This window comes from Bos indicus, chromosome 7 (genome assembly GCF_029378745.1).
Source record: "Bos indicus isolate NIAB-ARS_2022 breed Sahiwal x Tharparkar chromosome 7, NIAB-ARS_B.indTharparkar_mat_pri_1.0, whole genome shotgun sequence".
In the NCBI taxonomy this organism is placed as follows: Eukaryota; Metazoa; Chordata; class Mammalia; order Artiodactyla; family Bovidae; genus Bos; species Bos indicus.
Window position 1 is genome coordinate 109,444,679 of NC_091766.1, and position 15,423 is coordinate 109,460,101.

At 38.9% G+C, this 15,423-nt stretch overlaps 1 protein-coding gene across 14 annotated transcripts in view; it reads right to left on the minus strand.

Annotated features, from left to right (window-relative positions):
* The window catches only part of TMEM232 (transmembrane protein 232), a 263,478-nt gene that overhangs the window by 176,329 nt on the left and 71,726 nt on the right, over positions 1–15,423 (minus strand). For all 14 annotated transcript variants that reach the window (XM_019965506.2, XM_070794118.1, XM_070794124.1 and 11 more), the window contains 2 exons: positions 2,500–2,623; positions 962–1,214 (listed from right to left, as the gene is read on the minus strand). In XM_019965506.2, the coding sequence (XP_019821065.2) occupies positions 962–1,214; positions 2,500–2,623 (377 nt within the window). The remainder of the gene's footprint in view (positions 1–961; positions 1,215–2,499; positions 2,624–15,423) is intronic.

Below are 15,423 nucleotides of genomic sequence, written 5' to 3' on the forward strand. Positions count from 1 at the left end.
GCCCACCAGGCTCCCCCATCCCTGGGATTCTCCAGGCAGGAACACTGGAGTGGGTTGCCATTTCCTTCTCCAATGCATGAAAGTGAAAAGTGAAAGTGAAGTCGCTTAGTCGTGTCCGACTCTTAACGACCCCATGGACTGCAGCCCACCAGGCTCCTCCATTCATGGGATTTTCCAGGCAAGAGTACTGGAGTGGGGTGCCATCGCCTTCTCTGATTGCCCACCTACTATGTGCTAAATACCATGGTAAATACTGGGTTAATACGAATATAATTCAGACACGATTCTCCAATCTCGATTATCTGAAAACTTAGTGGAAGTGAGAGACATATATCTAAAAGACTATAATAACATGTAGACTGTAGACCACATGATATTCTTAAAGAAGAGTTGTAGCTAACCTGAAAGGACACTTTTGAATTATATTGTCCCTGACATGCCCTTTAAAAACAGAAGTATCTTATTCTAATAATATGCATAGGCAATAGTAGAAAAATAAACTGTCTTGAGACACAAATCAGGTACATTTTAAGCATAAAATGCGAGATGTGAAGAGTGTACTATAATATCTGAGTGATTAAAGAGAAACGCTCTGGGGTCTGGGAAGAACAAGAGAAACAGTAAATGCAAATGGAGAAGATGGATGAGAAGGCCTAATGGAACAAGAGTAAAAAACTTTACACACATTTTACAAGTTTTCCTAAGGTCATCTCCTGTTTCCAAGGAATATAACTTGAACCATAAATCAACAGACTCTAGGGTACATTTCAGCTGTTTTAAAATTATTGACCAAAAGTTTCCACCTTATAAAATAGACTTCCTAAATTTGTAGAAAGTTCTAGTGAATTTGAAATTACCTTCCCACTTCAAAATGTTAACTTTTTGTACATAAAAAAGCTTATTATTATATATATAGAGATATCTTAAAAATATTTCTCAAGTTGAAAAACAATTTACTTACAACAATCTGATGTTTCTGAAGAGAAATATTCCAAAAGACCTGAAATACTTGTTTCCCTCAATTCTGGCTCTTCTTGTGATTTGTCCACAAGTAAAATATCTTTCTGTGAACTTTTACAGTCACAGAAACCAATTAAAGCAGTCTTTCTCAAAACAGAATTGGTCGCATATAAGCAGATTTCTGCAAGAATTTTTATGTATATGGTGACTACACTCTGGGCCCAGGAAAAATCATCTACCTCGCAGCTTTTATCCTAAAATGAGAAAATAGCTATTAGAGAATCAAAGTATGTTCTGTCATAATGAGAACTACATATGATACTTATAAGAAATATCTTCAGTTTTTATTGAGTTGTTAAAAGACCATAATCAACTAATATTTCTAAAATGTGCTCTTTTTTAAAAGCAAGTATTCCATGGGTAGATTGCATGAGACAAGGTTCAAAAACTAAGAAATTACTAAAAAGTATATAAAGTACAACATTTCAATTTCGTACAACAATCCAATTTCAATGGATTGTCAATTAATCCAATGAGATACTATTCTCCATTTCGTATTGTAAAAGAATCTGTTTTGTATATAGCTCAATTTGTATGTACACTTTTATATATTTTTTCATAGGAAAGCAAGAAAGTTATATCTTCTGGAGAGGAATTTGAGCAGCTGTTGTAAGAGTATTAAAAGAAAGTATAGAGTCTATCATTTGGTAACAAATCTATTCTAAAGAAATATTCATAAATGCACGTAAAGATTTCTTTTGTATGAGAACATCAGTTCAATATTATTTGTAAATAACTGTGAATTGTTGTTGGTGATGGACAGGAAAGCCTGGCATGCTGCAGTCCACGGGGTCGCAAAGAGTTGGACACGACCAAGCAACTGAACTGAACTGTGAATAATGCAATTAACTGAATTAGAAATAAGCTCAAAGTTCAACAACAGAGAAACAGTTACCTCATCCTCACTAAAATGTATTAATAAATCTTAATAATATGTAATGACCAATTTTTATAACTAGGAAACTAAACCATGACTATCTGATCCCATGTTTGCTAATAAAATTTAAAGTTCCTCCTGTGTGCATGCAAGTGTGCATGTGACTATAATATACTATCTCTGTGTCTCTATCTATATATTTATACTGGGATGTATAGAAAACATGCTTTAATTTCACATTGAACTAAAATTATTATTACAAAATCAGGCTCATTATAGGTGCTTCCCTGGTGGCTCAGACAGTAAAAAATCTGCCTGCAATGCAGGAGACCTGCATCTGATGCCAGGTTGGAAAGATCCCTGGAGAAAGGAATGGCTACCCACTCCAGTGTTCTTGCCTGGAGAATCCTATGGACAGAGGAGCCTGGCGGGCCACAGTCTATGGGTCCCAAAGGGTCAAACATGGCTAAGGAACTAACATTTTCACTTTCTTTCATGATCATTATAAGTCCTAATATAATGTACAATTAAAATAGGATCAGAAGTAAAATTTGTTTCAATTTAGGTCTTTTTGTGCACCTTCATTAACAGTATACTCTTACCTGATTTTGAACAGACATAATGCTTAACAGAAAATCTCTCATTAGGTCCATGAACGCTTTCAAACAAGCCATGTTTAATCTGGCAGCCTCCCCAAGAACCAACAAAGCCAAGGCTAAATCCAACCTGGAAATTTTATGAACAAAACAAAGACTTTAGTTTAAAATAATACGAAATAATCCTTTAATGAAAAAGGTAATAGGCCGGGAGAAGTGACTGCTGTGGACGACTAGATACATTTATTTTCAATAAAGACTACTGCTCTTTGCCATTGGTAAATGCTTACAGAAAAGGGCCACATTGGGACAGATGCTGAGTTCACAGTAGTGCTCTGACAAAACTGAGAGTAAAAACTATTACAAATGATCACTTTATAGATCCTGCATAGCAAGCAATTGAAGGCACCGGTTTCAGAGTGTCCCCAAGATCTCACAGTACGTTTTGATTTTTAACCTTTTTACAGCTGATTCCAACAGGTGAATTTCAAGAGAGAGTTTTATTCTCAAAAGAGAGAATTAAAAAATGGTCTTTCTAACTACTCTGAAAGCTCAGTATTTTTTATAAAAGGTGCAATTTCTCAAAATAAATTTGTATTTCACATTAAATGGAAGACTGTCAAGATTTGAAATAATTATACAACTAGGAGGGCTTCCCTGGTGACTCAGATGGTAAAGAATCCGCCTGCAATGTGGGAGACCTGGGTTCAATCCCTGGGTTAGGAAGATCCCCTGGAGCACCCACTCTGGTATTTTTGCCTGGAGAATCCCATGGACAGAGAAACTTGGCGGGCTATAATTCATGGGGCCACAAAGAGTCGGACACGACTGAGTAAGTGCGTGTGTGCGCACACACACACACACACACATACAACTGGGAAATCATAAGAATTCATTAACCATAAGTGTACATATATTCTAACAGTTTCAGGAAATTATACATTTAGTGTTATTGTTATTCAAATTTCAAAGAGCTGATTATGATGTAAATATAAAATTATCTCTGCCTAGAGCTACATACTGCCTTGATTCATAGGCCATTAATCAGTTAAATCATCCCACATGGTCAACAAAAGAGTCCAAAATGCAGTACTTTGGTACAGTCTCAAAAACAATAGAATGAACTCAGTTTGTCCTTCTCCAAGGGATCTTTCTGACCCAGGGATTGAGCCCAGGTCTCCTGCATTTCAGGCATATTCTTTACAATTTGAGCCACCAGGGAAGCCCCTACAGTAATCCAAGACTATGCCCCAACCACTATTGCCAAAGAAGCTGAGATTGACTGGTTTTATGAAGACCTGTAAGACCTTCTAGAACTATCACCAAAAAAAGGTCCTTTTCATCACAGGGGATTGAATGTAAAGTAGGAAGTCAAGAAATACCTAGAGTAACAGGCAAGTTTGGCCTTGGAGTACAAATGAAACAGGGCAAAGGTTAACAGAGTTTTGCCAAAAGAACATAGCAAACACCCTCTTCCAACAACACAAGAGAGGACTCTACACATGGACATCACCAGATGGTCCATAGCAAAATCAGATTGATTATATTCTTTGCAGCTGAAGATGGAGAAGCTCTATACAGTCAGTAAAAACAAGACAGGGAGCTGACTGCGGCTCAGATCATGAACTCCTTATTGCAAAATGCAGGCTTCAATTAAGAAACTAGGGGAAAACCACTCGACCTAGTGGCATGACCTAAGTCAAATCCCTTATGATTACACAGCACAGGTGAAAAATAGACTCAAGGGATTAGATCTGGTACACAGTGTCTGAAGAACTATGAACGGAGGTTGGTAACACTGCATAGGCGGTGGTGACCAAAACCATCCCAAAGAGAAAGAAATAAAAGAAGGAAAAGTGGCTGTCAGAGGAGGCCTTACAAACAGCTGAGAAAAGAACAGAAGTGAAAGGGAATGATACACCCAACTGAATGTTGAGTTCCAAAGAACAGCAAGGAGACCTAAAGTCTTAAGTAAACAGTGCAAGGGAATAGAGGGGAACAATAGAATGGGAAAGACTAGCGATCTCTTCAAGGAAATTGTACACACCAAGGGAACATTTCATGTAAAAATGAATACAATAAAGGAAGAAAATGACAAAGACCTAACAGAAGCAGAAGAGATTAAGAAGAGGGGACAAGAATACAGAAAAGTGTTAAAGTGTTAATCACTCAGTCGTGCCCAACTCTTTGTGACTACATGGACCTTAGCCCACCAGGCTCCTCTGTCCATGGGATTTTCCAGGCAAGAATACTGGAGTGGTTTGCCATTTCCTTCTCCAGAGAATACACAAAAGAACAATACAAAAAAAAAAAAAAGGCCTTAATGACCTGAAAAACTACAATGAATGTGGTCACTCACCTAGAGTCAGACACCCTGGCATGTGAGGTCAAGTGGGCCTTAGGAAGCATCACTACGAACAAAGCTAGTGGAAGTGATGGATTTCCAATTGAGCTATTTCAGATCCTAAAAGATGATGCTGTGAAAGTGCTGCACTCAACCTGCCAGCAATTTTGGAAAGCTCAGCAGTGGCCACAGGACTGGAAAAGGTCAGTTTTCATTCCAATCCCAAAGAAAGGCGACGCCAAAGAATGCTCAAACTACTGCACAACTGCATTCATCTCACACGCTAGCAGGGTAATCCTCAAAATCCTTCAAGCCAGGATTTAACAGTATAAGAACCAAGAACTTCCAGATGCACAAGCTGGATTTAGAAAAGGTAGAGGAATCAGAGAGCAAATTGCCAACATCCATTATATCAGAGAAATAGCAAGGGAATTAAAAAACTACTTCCACTTTATTGAATACACTAAAGAGTCTGACTGTGTGGATCACAACAAACTATGCAAAATGCTTAAAGTTATGAGAATACCATACCACCTCACCTGTCTTATGAGAAATGTGAATGCAGAACAAGAAACAATAGTTAGAACTGGACATGGAACAATGGACTGGTTCAAAATAGAGAAAGGAGCACATCAAGGCTGTATGTTGTCACCCTGCCTGTTTAACTTCTATGCAGAGTACATCATGCAAAGTGCTGGGCTGGATAACTCACAGCTAGAATCAAGATTGCAAGAGAAATATCAATAACCTCAGGTATGTAGATGATACCACTCTAATGGCAGAAAGCAAAGAGGACATAAAGGGCCTCTTGATGCAGGTGAAAGAAGAGAGTGAAAAAGCTGGCTTAAAACTCACCATTCAAAAAATGAAGATCAATGGCCTCCAGTCCCATCACTTAATGGCATATAGAAGGGGAAAGAATGTCAGACTTTATTTTCTTGGGCCCCAAAATCACTGCAGATGGTGACTGCAGCCATGAAATTAAAAGACGCTTGCTTCTGGAAGAACAACTATAACAAACCAAGACAGTGTATTAAAAAGCAAAGACATCACTTTGCTGGCAAAGATCCACGGAGTTAAAGCTATGGTTTTTCCAGTAGTCATGTACAGATGTAAGAACAGGACCGTAAAGAAGGCAGAGGGCAGAAAAATTGATGCTTTTGAACTGTGGTGTTAGAGAAGAATCTTAAGAGTCCCTTGGACAGCAAGGAGATCCAACCAGTCAATCCTAAAGGAAATTCAGTTCAGTTCAGTTCAGTTGCTCAGTCGTGTCCGACTGTCTGTGACCCCATGGATTGCAGCACGCCAGACCTCCCTGCCCATCACCAACACCCGGACTTTACTCAAACTCATGTCCATCGAGTCGGTGATGCCATCCAGCCATATCATCCCCTGTTGTCCCCTTCTCCTCCTGCCCCGAATCCCTCCCAGCATCAGAGTCTTTTCCAATGAGTCAACTCTTCGCATGAGGTGGCCAAAGTACTGGAGTTTCAGCTTTAGCATCAGTCATTCCAAAGAAATCCCAGGGCTGATCTCCTTCAGAATGGACTGGTTGGATCTCCTTGCAGTCCAAGGGACTCTCAAGAGTCTTCTCCAACACCACAGTCCAAAAGCATCAATTCTTCAGTGCTCAGCTTTCTTCACAGTCCAACTCTCACATCCATACATGACCACAGGAAAAACCATAGCCTTGACTAGACGGACCTTTGTTGGCAAAGTAATGTCTCTGCTTTTGAATATGCTATCTAGGTTGGTCATAACTTTCCTTCCAAGGAGTAAGTGTCTTTTAATTTTATGGCTGCAGTCACCATCTGCAGTGATTTTGAAGCCCCCCAAAATAAAGTCTGACACTGTTTCCACTGTTTCCCCATCTGTTTCCCATGACGTGATGGGACCAGATGCCATGATCTTCGTTTTCTGAATGTTGAGCTTTAAGCCAACTTTTTCACTCTCCTCTTTCACTTTCATCAAGAGGCTTTTTAGTTCCTCTTCACTTTCTGCCATAAGGGTGGTGTCATCTGCATATCTGAGGTTATTGATATTTCTCCCAGCAATCTTGATTCCAGCTTGTGTTTCTTCCAGCCCAGCATTTCTCATGATGTACTCTGCATATAAGTTAAATAAGCAAGGTGACAATATACCACCTTGATGTACTCCTTTTCCTATTTGGAACCAGTCTGTTGTTCCATATCCAGTTCTAACTGTTGCTTCCTGACCTGCATATAGGTTTCTCAAGAGGCAGGTCAGGTGGTCTCGTATTTCCAGAATTTTCCACAGTTTATTGTGATCCACACAGTCAAAGGCTTTGGCATAGTCAATAAAGCAGAAATAGATGTTTTTCTGGAACTCTCTTGCTTTTTCCATGATCCAGCAGATGTTGGCAGTTTGATCTCTGGTTCCTCTGCCTTTTCTAAAACCAGCTTGAACATCTGGAAGTTCATGGTTCACATATTGCTGAAGCCTGGCTTAGAGAATTTTGAGCATTACTTCACTATAACTTTGAATATTCATTGGAAGGACTGATGCTGAAGCTGAAGCTCCAATGCTTTGGCCACCTGATGTGAAAAGTTGACTCACTGGAAAAGACCTTGATGCTGGGAAAGGCTGAAGGCAGGAGGAGAAGGGGATGGCAGAGGATGAGATGGTTGGATGGCGTCCCTGACTCGATGGACATGGGTTTGAACAAACTCTGGGAAATAGTGAAGGATGGGAAGCCTGGAGTTCTGCAAGTTCACGGGGCTGCAGAGAGTCAGACATGACTTAGCAACTGTACAACAACAATGAATCAGTTTAAATAGTCAAAATATTTTAAAATTATATTTGAATTTACAACTGTGGTACTTCAGGTCAGCAAGGTAAGTTCATCATGATTTTCAAAAGGAAACACCTCTAACTGTGGGAAAAAGATAATTCTTTGCATTTGAATGATGCTTTACAGATCTCAAAATTTTTCACAATTTACCTCCTTAATCCAAACCACAATTTTTGACACATTGAAGATTTTTTTTTAAATACTTTAAAAATATTTCAAAAATTGAGTCAAACAGATCTGGGAAATCTGCCCCAGTTCATATTTTAAGCTAGGTTAACTAATAATTTAAGTCTTATCCCACCCTTGTGTTTTTCCTTTCTTTTTTTTCAATTTTGCTTTTCTAAGCCATTATTTAAATACTTTAATATTTAACCTTAGTATTACAATGCTGCCTATTGCACACCTAGTTTCATTTGTCTCCTTCCTTTCAGAACTAAACCTCAGTTTTGTTCAAAATGGCAAAGTGATCAGTTAATATTGCTTCAACAAGATGGAAATCCTTTATATCTTGATTGGGGTAGTGATTACACAGGTGTATGCATCTGTCAAAAGCCATAGATCTGTATACATAAATTGTTTTAATTTTGTTATATATAAATTATATCAAATACATCTAATTTTTAACAAATGACTCCCCAGACTCCTTTGGAATGGCGTTAAGTATAGGTTTGGTCAGCGAGATATAAGAGGAAGCATATTATAAAAGCCTTCCATAGAAGCTAATACTGGTTTTAAATTCAGATAACAGGTTCTCCCTTCTCCTTTGCTCATCCTTTTCCTGGGAATTCACACCTGACAGCAGAAGGTAGAGCAGCCGTCTTGCAACAAGGAGGATAAAAGTCATTCTCTAAGGACGGAATAAAAGGGAGCTAGGAGAGGCTTGGCTCCTGAGGATCACTGAAGCATTTGTCTCAGCAGTGCTGTACTTGTTATGTGTGATAAATAGAGCCCTATTTGGTAACGCAATTGTAGTCAGGTCACTGTTACATGCAGGAGGACTAAAGCCTAACCAATACATCTAAACAATATTTATAAGCATGAAATTTATGGTAGAAAAATTAGAGATGGAATCTTAGCTCTATCACTAACTAGATATATGGCATAGGGCAATAGTCATACCTCAGCTAAATCTTAATTTACTCATCTATAAAGTAAATGTAGCAAAACTTACTTTTCAGAGACTATTATGAAATTTAAGGGAAATACTCTATACAAAATGTCTGGATTCAAAAGGCTGAACTGAACTGAATCACAGCAATACTATTATTTCAAAGTCAATAGATATGAGTTCAGTAACTTTTTTTTATCTATGATGACTGAAGGGAAAGGTCTAGATGCTCGCCAAGATGAACGAAGACTGAGTCCTTCCCCAGAGTTCTCATGGCCCCTGCTTCACAATAAGGTCAAGTGAAGGAGGGGATAGTCTCAGACTTCACAAAACTTCACCCAGGAATATACCTCACAGTCATACGTTTTGTTTCTCCTGTTCCCTTTTAAGTCTGGAAAACTGTAGCTAACCTAGGGCAGTTTCACCAAAATACAAATTGAAAAGAGATTCATCAGTGTCGGTCACCTATGGTTTTAAGAAAAAATGCTTTACCAGAAACATACTATTTTCAATCAATGCTGTTGATCGCAAAATTTTCAATAAGGGAAAATGCCTTTGACAAAAATAGAATAAAAGCAGCAAAACTTATAAACTGAAGTTTGTTAAAAAATCAAAATTGGTGAGGAGGAGCTAAGATGGTGGGGGAATAGGATGGGGAGACCACTTTCTCCCCTACAAAATCATCAAAAGAACATTTAAACGTTGAGTAAATTCCACAAAACAACTTCTGAATGCCGGCAGAGGACATCAGGCACCCAGAAAAGCAGCCCACTGTCTTTGAAAGGAGGTAGGAAAAAATATAAAAGACAAAAAAAGAGACAAAAGAGGGAGGGATGGAGCTCCCCCCGGGAAGGGAGTCTTAAAAAGAGAGAAGTTTCCAAACACCAGGAAACACTGTCACTGCTGAGTCTGTGCCGAGCCTTGGAAGCACAGAGGGCAACATGACAGGGAGGAAAAATAAATAAACAAGTAAAACCCACAGATTACGAGCCCAATGGTAACTCCCCCAGCGGAGAAGCAGCGCAGACGCCTGCACCGGCCACTAGTAAGTGGGGGCTGGGCAAGGAGGCGCGGGCTGCATCGCTTAGAGTAAGGATCTGGCCTGAATGCCCAGAGCACTATCTGAGCGAACTAACTTGGGCTAGCAAACCAGACTGTGAGATAACTACCACGCGAAAAGCCAGCCCTAACCTAAGACACCGCCAGGACCATGCACACAGAACAAAGGCCTGAACAGAGATAGCGGCTGCAGACCATCCCCCTCCGGTGACAGGCAGCCAGAGCCGGAGGGGGGCAATCGCAGCCCCAGAGAGACATTATCTACAAAACCGTAAGCAGGCTTCTTTGCTAACTAAGACTTCTTGGGGGTCTGGATGGTCAACATCCCCTGAGAAGGTGTGCTGGTTGTACACCCAGAAAACCGAGTGGCTGGGACGCCATAAGTCATCGCAGCGACCTCGCTCGCCAAACACCTCATCACCTGAGCTGCTCGGACCTGGGAAGGGCACAAAACGCAGGCCCAACCGAGTCTGCACCTCTGAGGACTACCCAAGTGCCTGAACCTGAGTGGCTTAGACCTGGGAGGTGCATGCAGCCCAGGGCTGGCCTCAGATGGTTCCTGGCGGAGCAACCTAGAGCCTGAGCTGTGGGCAGGGAGGCTACACGCGCCGTGAGCAGGGGCTGGCCCAGTGTGGCGTGTTATTTGTTTGCAGCGTCCCTCCCTCCCCACAGCACAACTGAACAAGTGAGCCTAAAAAAAAAAAGTGTCCTCCACTGCCCCCTTTGTGTCAGGGAGGAAATCAGACACTGAAGAGACCAGCAAACAGAAGAAGCTAAAACACAGGGAATCACCTTGGAAGCGACAGGCAATAGATTAAAACCCTGGCGTTAGTACCGACTACATAGGAAGGGTCCTATAGATCTTCAGAAATATAAGCCAGACCAAGGAACTAGCCAAAAATGAACTGACCCCACAATACCCACAACACCACCAGAGAAAGTCCTAGATATAGTTTTACTATTTTTACAATCATCTTTCTTTCTTTTTTTTTAATTAAAAAAAAATTTTAAGTCCTCTATTACTCCTTTAATTTTCACTTTTATAACCTACTATTACTTTGCAAAAAAAAAAAAGAAGACCCTCTTTTTTTAAAAGCAAACTTCATATACATATATATTTTTTTAATAATTTTTGTGACTTTGTTTTTTTCTTTTCTTTTTTCCCTTTTTTTTTCTTCTTCTCTTTAACATTGTATTTTTGAAATTCCAAACTCTAGATTTTTGATTTTTGCTTTTTGTTATCAATTTTGTACCTATATTTTTAAAAATAATTTTTGTGACTTTTTTTTCCTCTTTCTTTTTCTTCTTCTTTTCTTTAACATAGTATTTCTGAAATTCCAAACTCTAGATTTTTAATTTTGCTTTTTGGTATTTGTTATCAATTTTGTACCTATATTTTCTTTATAATTTTTGTGACTTTGTTGTTTTTTTTTTTCTTTTTCTTCTTTTCTTTAACATTGTATTTTTGAAATTCCAAACTCTACTCTAGATTTTTAATTTTTGCTTTTTGGTATTTGTTATCAATTTTGTACCTTTAAAAACCCAATGTTCAGTACCCATTTTTACTTGGGAGTGAGATTACTGGCTTGACTGCTCTCTCCCACTTTGGACTCTCCTTTTTCTCCACCAGGTCGCCTGTGTCTCCTCCCTAACCCCTCTCTGCTCTACCCAACTCTGTGAATTTCTGTGTGTTCCAGATGGTGGAGAACACTTAGGGAACTGATTACTGGCTGGATCTGTCTCGATCCTTTTCATTCCCCCCTTTTATCCTCCCGGCCACCTCTGTCTCCTTCTTCCCTCTCCTCTTCTCTGTATAACTCCGTGAACATCTCTGAGTGGTCCAGTTGTGGAGTGCACATAAGGAAGTGATTACTGGCTAGCCTGCTCTCTCCTCTATTGATTCCACCGCATCTCATTCGGGTCACCTCTAACTTCCTCCTCCTCTTCTCTTCTCCATGTAACTCTGTGAACCTCTCTGGGTGTCCCTCACTGTGGAGAAACTTTTCATCTTTAACCTACATGTTTTATCAATGGTGCTGTATAGAAGGAGAAGTTTTGAAACTACTGTAAAAGCAAGACTGAAAACCAGAAGCAGGAGGCTTAAGTCCAAACCCTGACTCCAGGGAACATTAATTGACAGGAGCTCATCAAACGCCTCCATACCTACACTGAAACCAAGGACCACACAAGGCCCAACAAGTTCCAGAGCAAGACATACCAAGCAAATTCTCCAGCAACACAGGAGCACAGCCCTGAGCTCCAAGATACAGGCTGCCCAAAGTTACTACAAAACTATAAACATCTCATAACGCATTACTGGACACTTCATTGCACTCCAGAGAGAGGAAATCCAGCTCCACCCACCAGAACACTGACACAAGCTTCCCTAACCAAGAAACCTTGACAAGCCACCTGTACAAACCCACACACAGTGTGGAAACTCCATAATAAAGAGAACTCCACAAACTGCCAGAATACAGAAAGGACACCCCAAACTCAGCAATATAAACAAGAAGAAGAGACAGAGGAATACCCAGCAGGTAAAGGAACAGGATAAATGCCCACCAAACAAAAGAGGAAGAGATAGGGAATCTACATGATAAAGAATTCCAAATAATGATAGTGAAAATGATCCAAAATCTTGAAATCAAAATGGAATCACAGATAAATAGCCTGGAGACAAGGATTGAGAAGATGTAAGAAAGGTTTAACAAGGACCTAGAAGAAATAAAAAAGAGTCAATATTTAATGAATAATGCAATAAATGAGATCAAAAACACTCTGGAGGCAACAAATAGTAGAATAACAGAGGCAGAAGATAGGATTAGTGAATTAGAAGATAGAATAGTAGAAATAAATGAATCAGAGAGGAGAAAAGAAAAACAAATTAAAAGAAATGAGGACAATCTCAGAGACCTCTGGGACAATGTTAAACGCCCCAACATTCGAATCAAAGGAGTCCCAGAAGAAGAAGACAAAAAGAAAGACCATGAGAAAATACTTGAGGAGTTAATAGTTGAAAACTTCCCTAAAATGGGGAAGGAAATAATCACCCAAGTCCAAGAAACCCAGAGAATCCCAAACAGAATAAAGCTAAGGCGAAATACCCCAAGACACATATTAATCAAATTAACAAAGATCAAACACAAAGAACAAATATTAAAAGCAGCAAGGGAAAAACAACAAATATCACACAAGGAAATTCCCATAAGAATAAGAGCTGATCTTTCAATAGAAACTCTTCAAGCCAGGAGGGAATGGCAAGACATACTTAAAGTGATGAAAGAAAATAACCTATAGCCTAGATTACTATACCCAGCAAGGATCTCATTCAAATATGAAGGAGAAATCAAAAGCTTTACAGAAAAGCAAAAGCTGAGAGAATTCAGCATCCCCAAACCAGCTCTCCAACAAATGCTAAAGGATCTTCTCTAGACAGGAAACACAAAAAGGGTTTATAAACTCGAACCCAAAACAATAAAGTAAACGGCAATGGGATCATACTTATCAATAATTACCTTAAATGTAAATGGGTTGAATGCCCCAAACCAAAAGACAAAGACTGGCTGAATGGATACAAAAACAAGATCCCTATATATGTTGTCTACAAGAGACCCACCTCAAAACAGGGGACACATACAAAAGCGAAGGGCTGGAAAAAGATTTTCCATGCAAATAGAGACCAAAAGAAAGCAGGAATAGCAATACTCATATCAGATAAAATAGACTTTAAAACAAAGGCTGTGAAAAGAGACAAAGAAGGTCACTACATAATGATCAAAGGATCATTCCAAGAAGAAAATATAAAAATTATAAACATATATGCACCCAACATAGGAGCACCGCAATATGTAAGACAAATGCTAACAAGTATGAAAGGGGAAATTAACAATAACACAATAATAGTGGGAGACTTTAATACCTCACTCACACCTATGGATAGATCAACTAAACAGAAAATTAACAAGGAAACACAAACTTTAAATGATACAATAGATCAGTTAGACTTAATTGATAGCTATAGGACATTTCACCCCAAAACAATGAATTTCACCTTTTTCTCAGGCACACACGGAACCTTCTCCAGGATAGATCACATCCTGGGCCATAAATCTAGCCTTGGTAAATTCAAGAAAATTGAAATCATTCCAAGCATCTTTTCTGACCACAATGCAGTAAGATTAGATCTCAATTACAGGAGAAAAACTATTAAAAATTCCAACATATGCAGGCTGAACAACACGCTGCTGAATAACCAAAAATCACAGAAGAAATTTAAAAAAAATCAAAATTTGCATAGAAACGAATGAAAATGAAAACACAACAACCCAAAACCTGTGGGACACTGTAAAAGCAGTCCTAAGGGGAAAGTTCATAGCAATACAGGCATACCTCAAGAAACAAGAAAAAAAGTCAAATAAATGACCTAACTCTACACCTAAAGCAACTAGAAAAGGAAAAAATGAAGAATCCCAGGGTTAGTAGAAGGAAAGAAATCTTAAAAATTAAGGCAGAAATAAATGCAAAAGAAACAAAAGAGACCATAGCAAAAATCAACAAAACCAAAAGCTGGTTCTTTGAAAGGATAAATAAAATTAACAAACCATTAGCCAGACTCATCAAGAAACAAAGGGAGAAAAATCAAATCAATAAAATTAGAAATGAAAATGGAGAGATCACAACAGACAACACAGAAATACAAAGGATCATAAGAGACTACTATCAGCAATTATATGCCAATAAAATGGACAACGTGGAAGAAATGGAAAAATCCTTAGAAAAGTACAACTTTCCAAAACTGGACCAGGAAGAAATAGAAAATCTTAACAGACCCATCACAAGCACGGAAATTGAAACTGTAATCAGAAGTCTTCCAGCAAACAAAAGCCCAGGTCCAGACGGCTTCACAGCTGAATTCTACCAAAAATTTAGAGAAGAGCTAACACCTATCCTGCTCAAACTCTTCCAGAAAATTGCAGAGGAAGGTAAACTTCCAAACTCATTCTATGAGGCCACCATCACCCTAATACCAAAACCTGACAAAGATCCCACAAAAAAAGAAAACTACAGGCCAATAACACCAATGAACATAGATGCAAAAATCCTTAACAAAATTCTAGAAATCAGGATCCAACAACACATTAAAAAGACCATACACCATGACCAAGTGGGCTTTATCCCAGGGATGCAAGGATTCTTCAATATCCGCAAATCAATCAATGTAATACACCACATTAACAAATTGAAAAATAAAAACCATATGATTATCTCAATAGATGCAGAGAAAGCCTTTGACAAAATTCAACACCCATTTATGATAAAAACTCTCCAGAAAGCAGGAATAGAGGGAACATACCTTAACATAATAAAAGCTATATATGACAAACCCACAGCAAACTTTATCCTCAATGGTGAAAAATTGAAAGCATTTCACCTAAAGTCAGGAACAAGACAAGGGTGCCCGCTTTCACCATTACTAGTCAACATAGTTCTGGAAGTTTTGGCCTCAGCAATCAGAGCAGAAAAAGAAATAAAAGGAATCCAAATTGGAAAAGAAGTAAAACTCTCACTGTTTGCAGATGACATGATCCTCTACATAGAAAACCC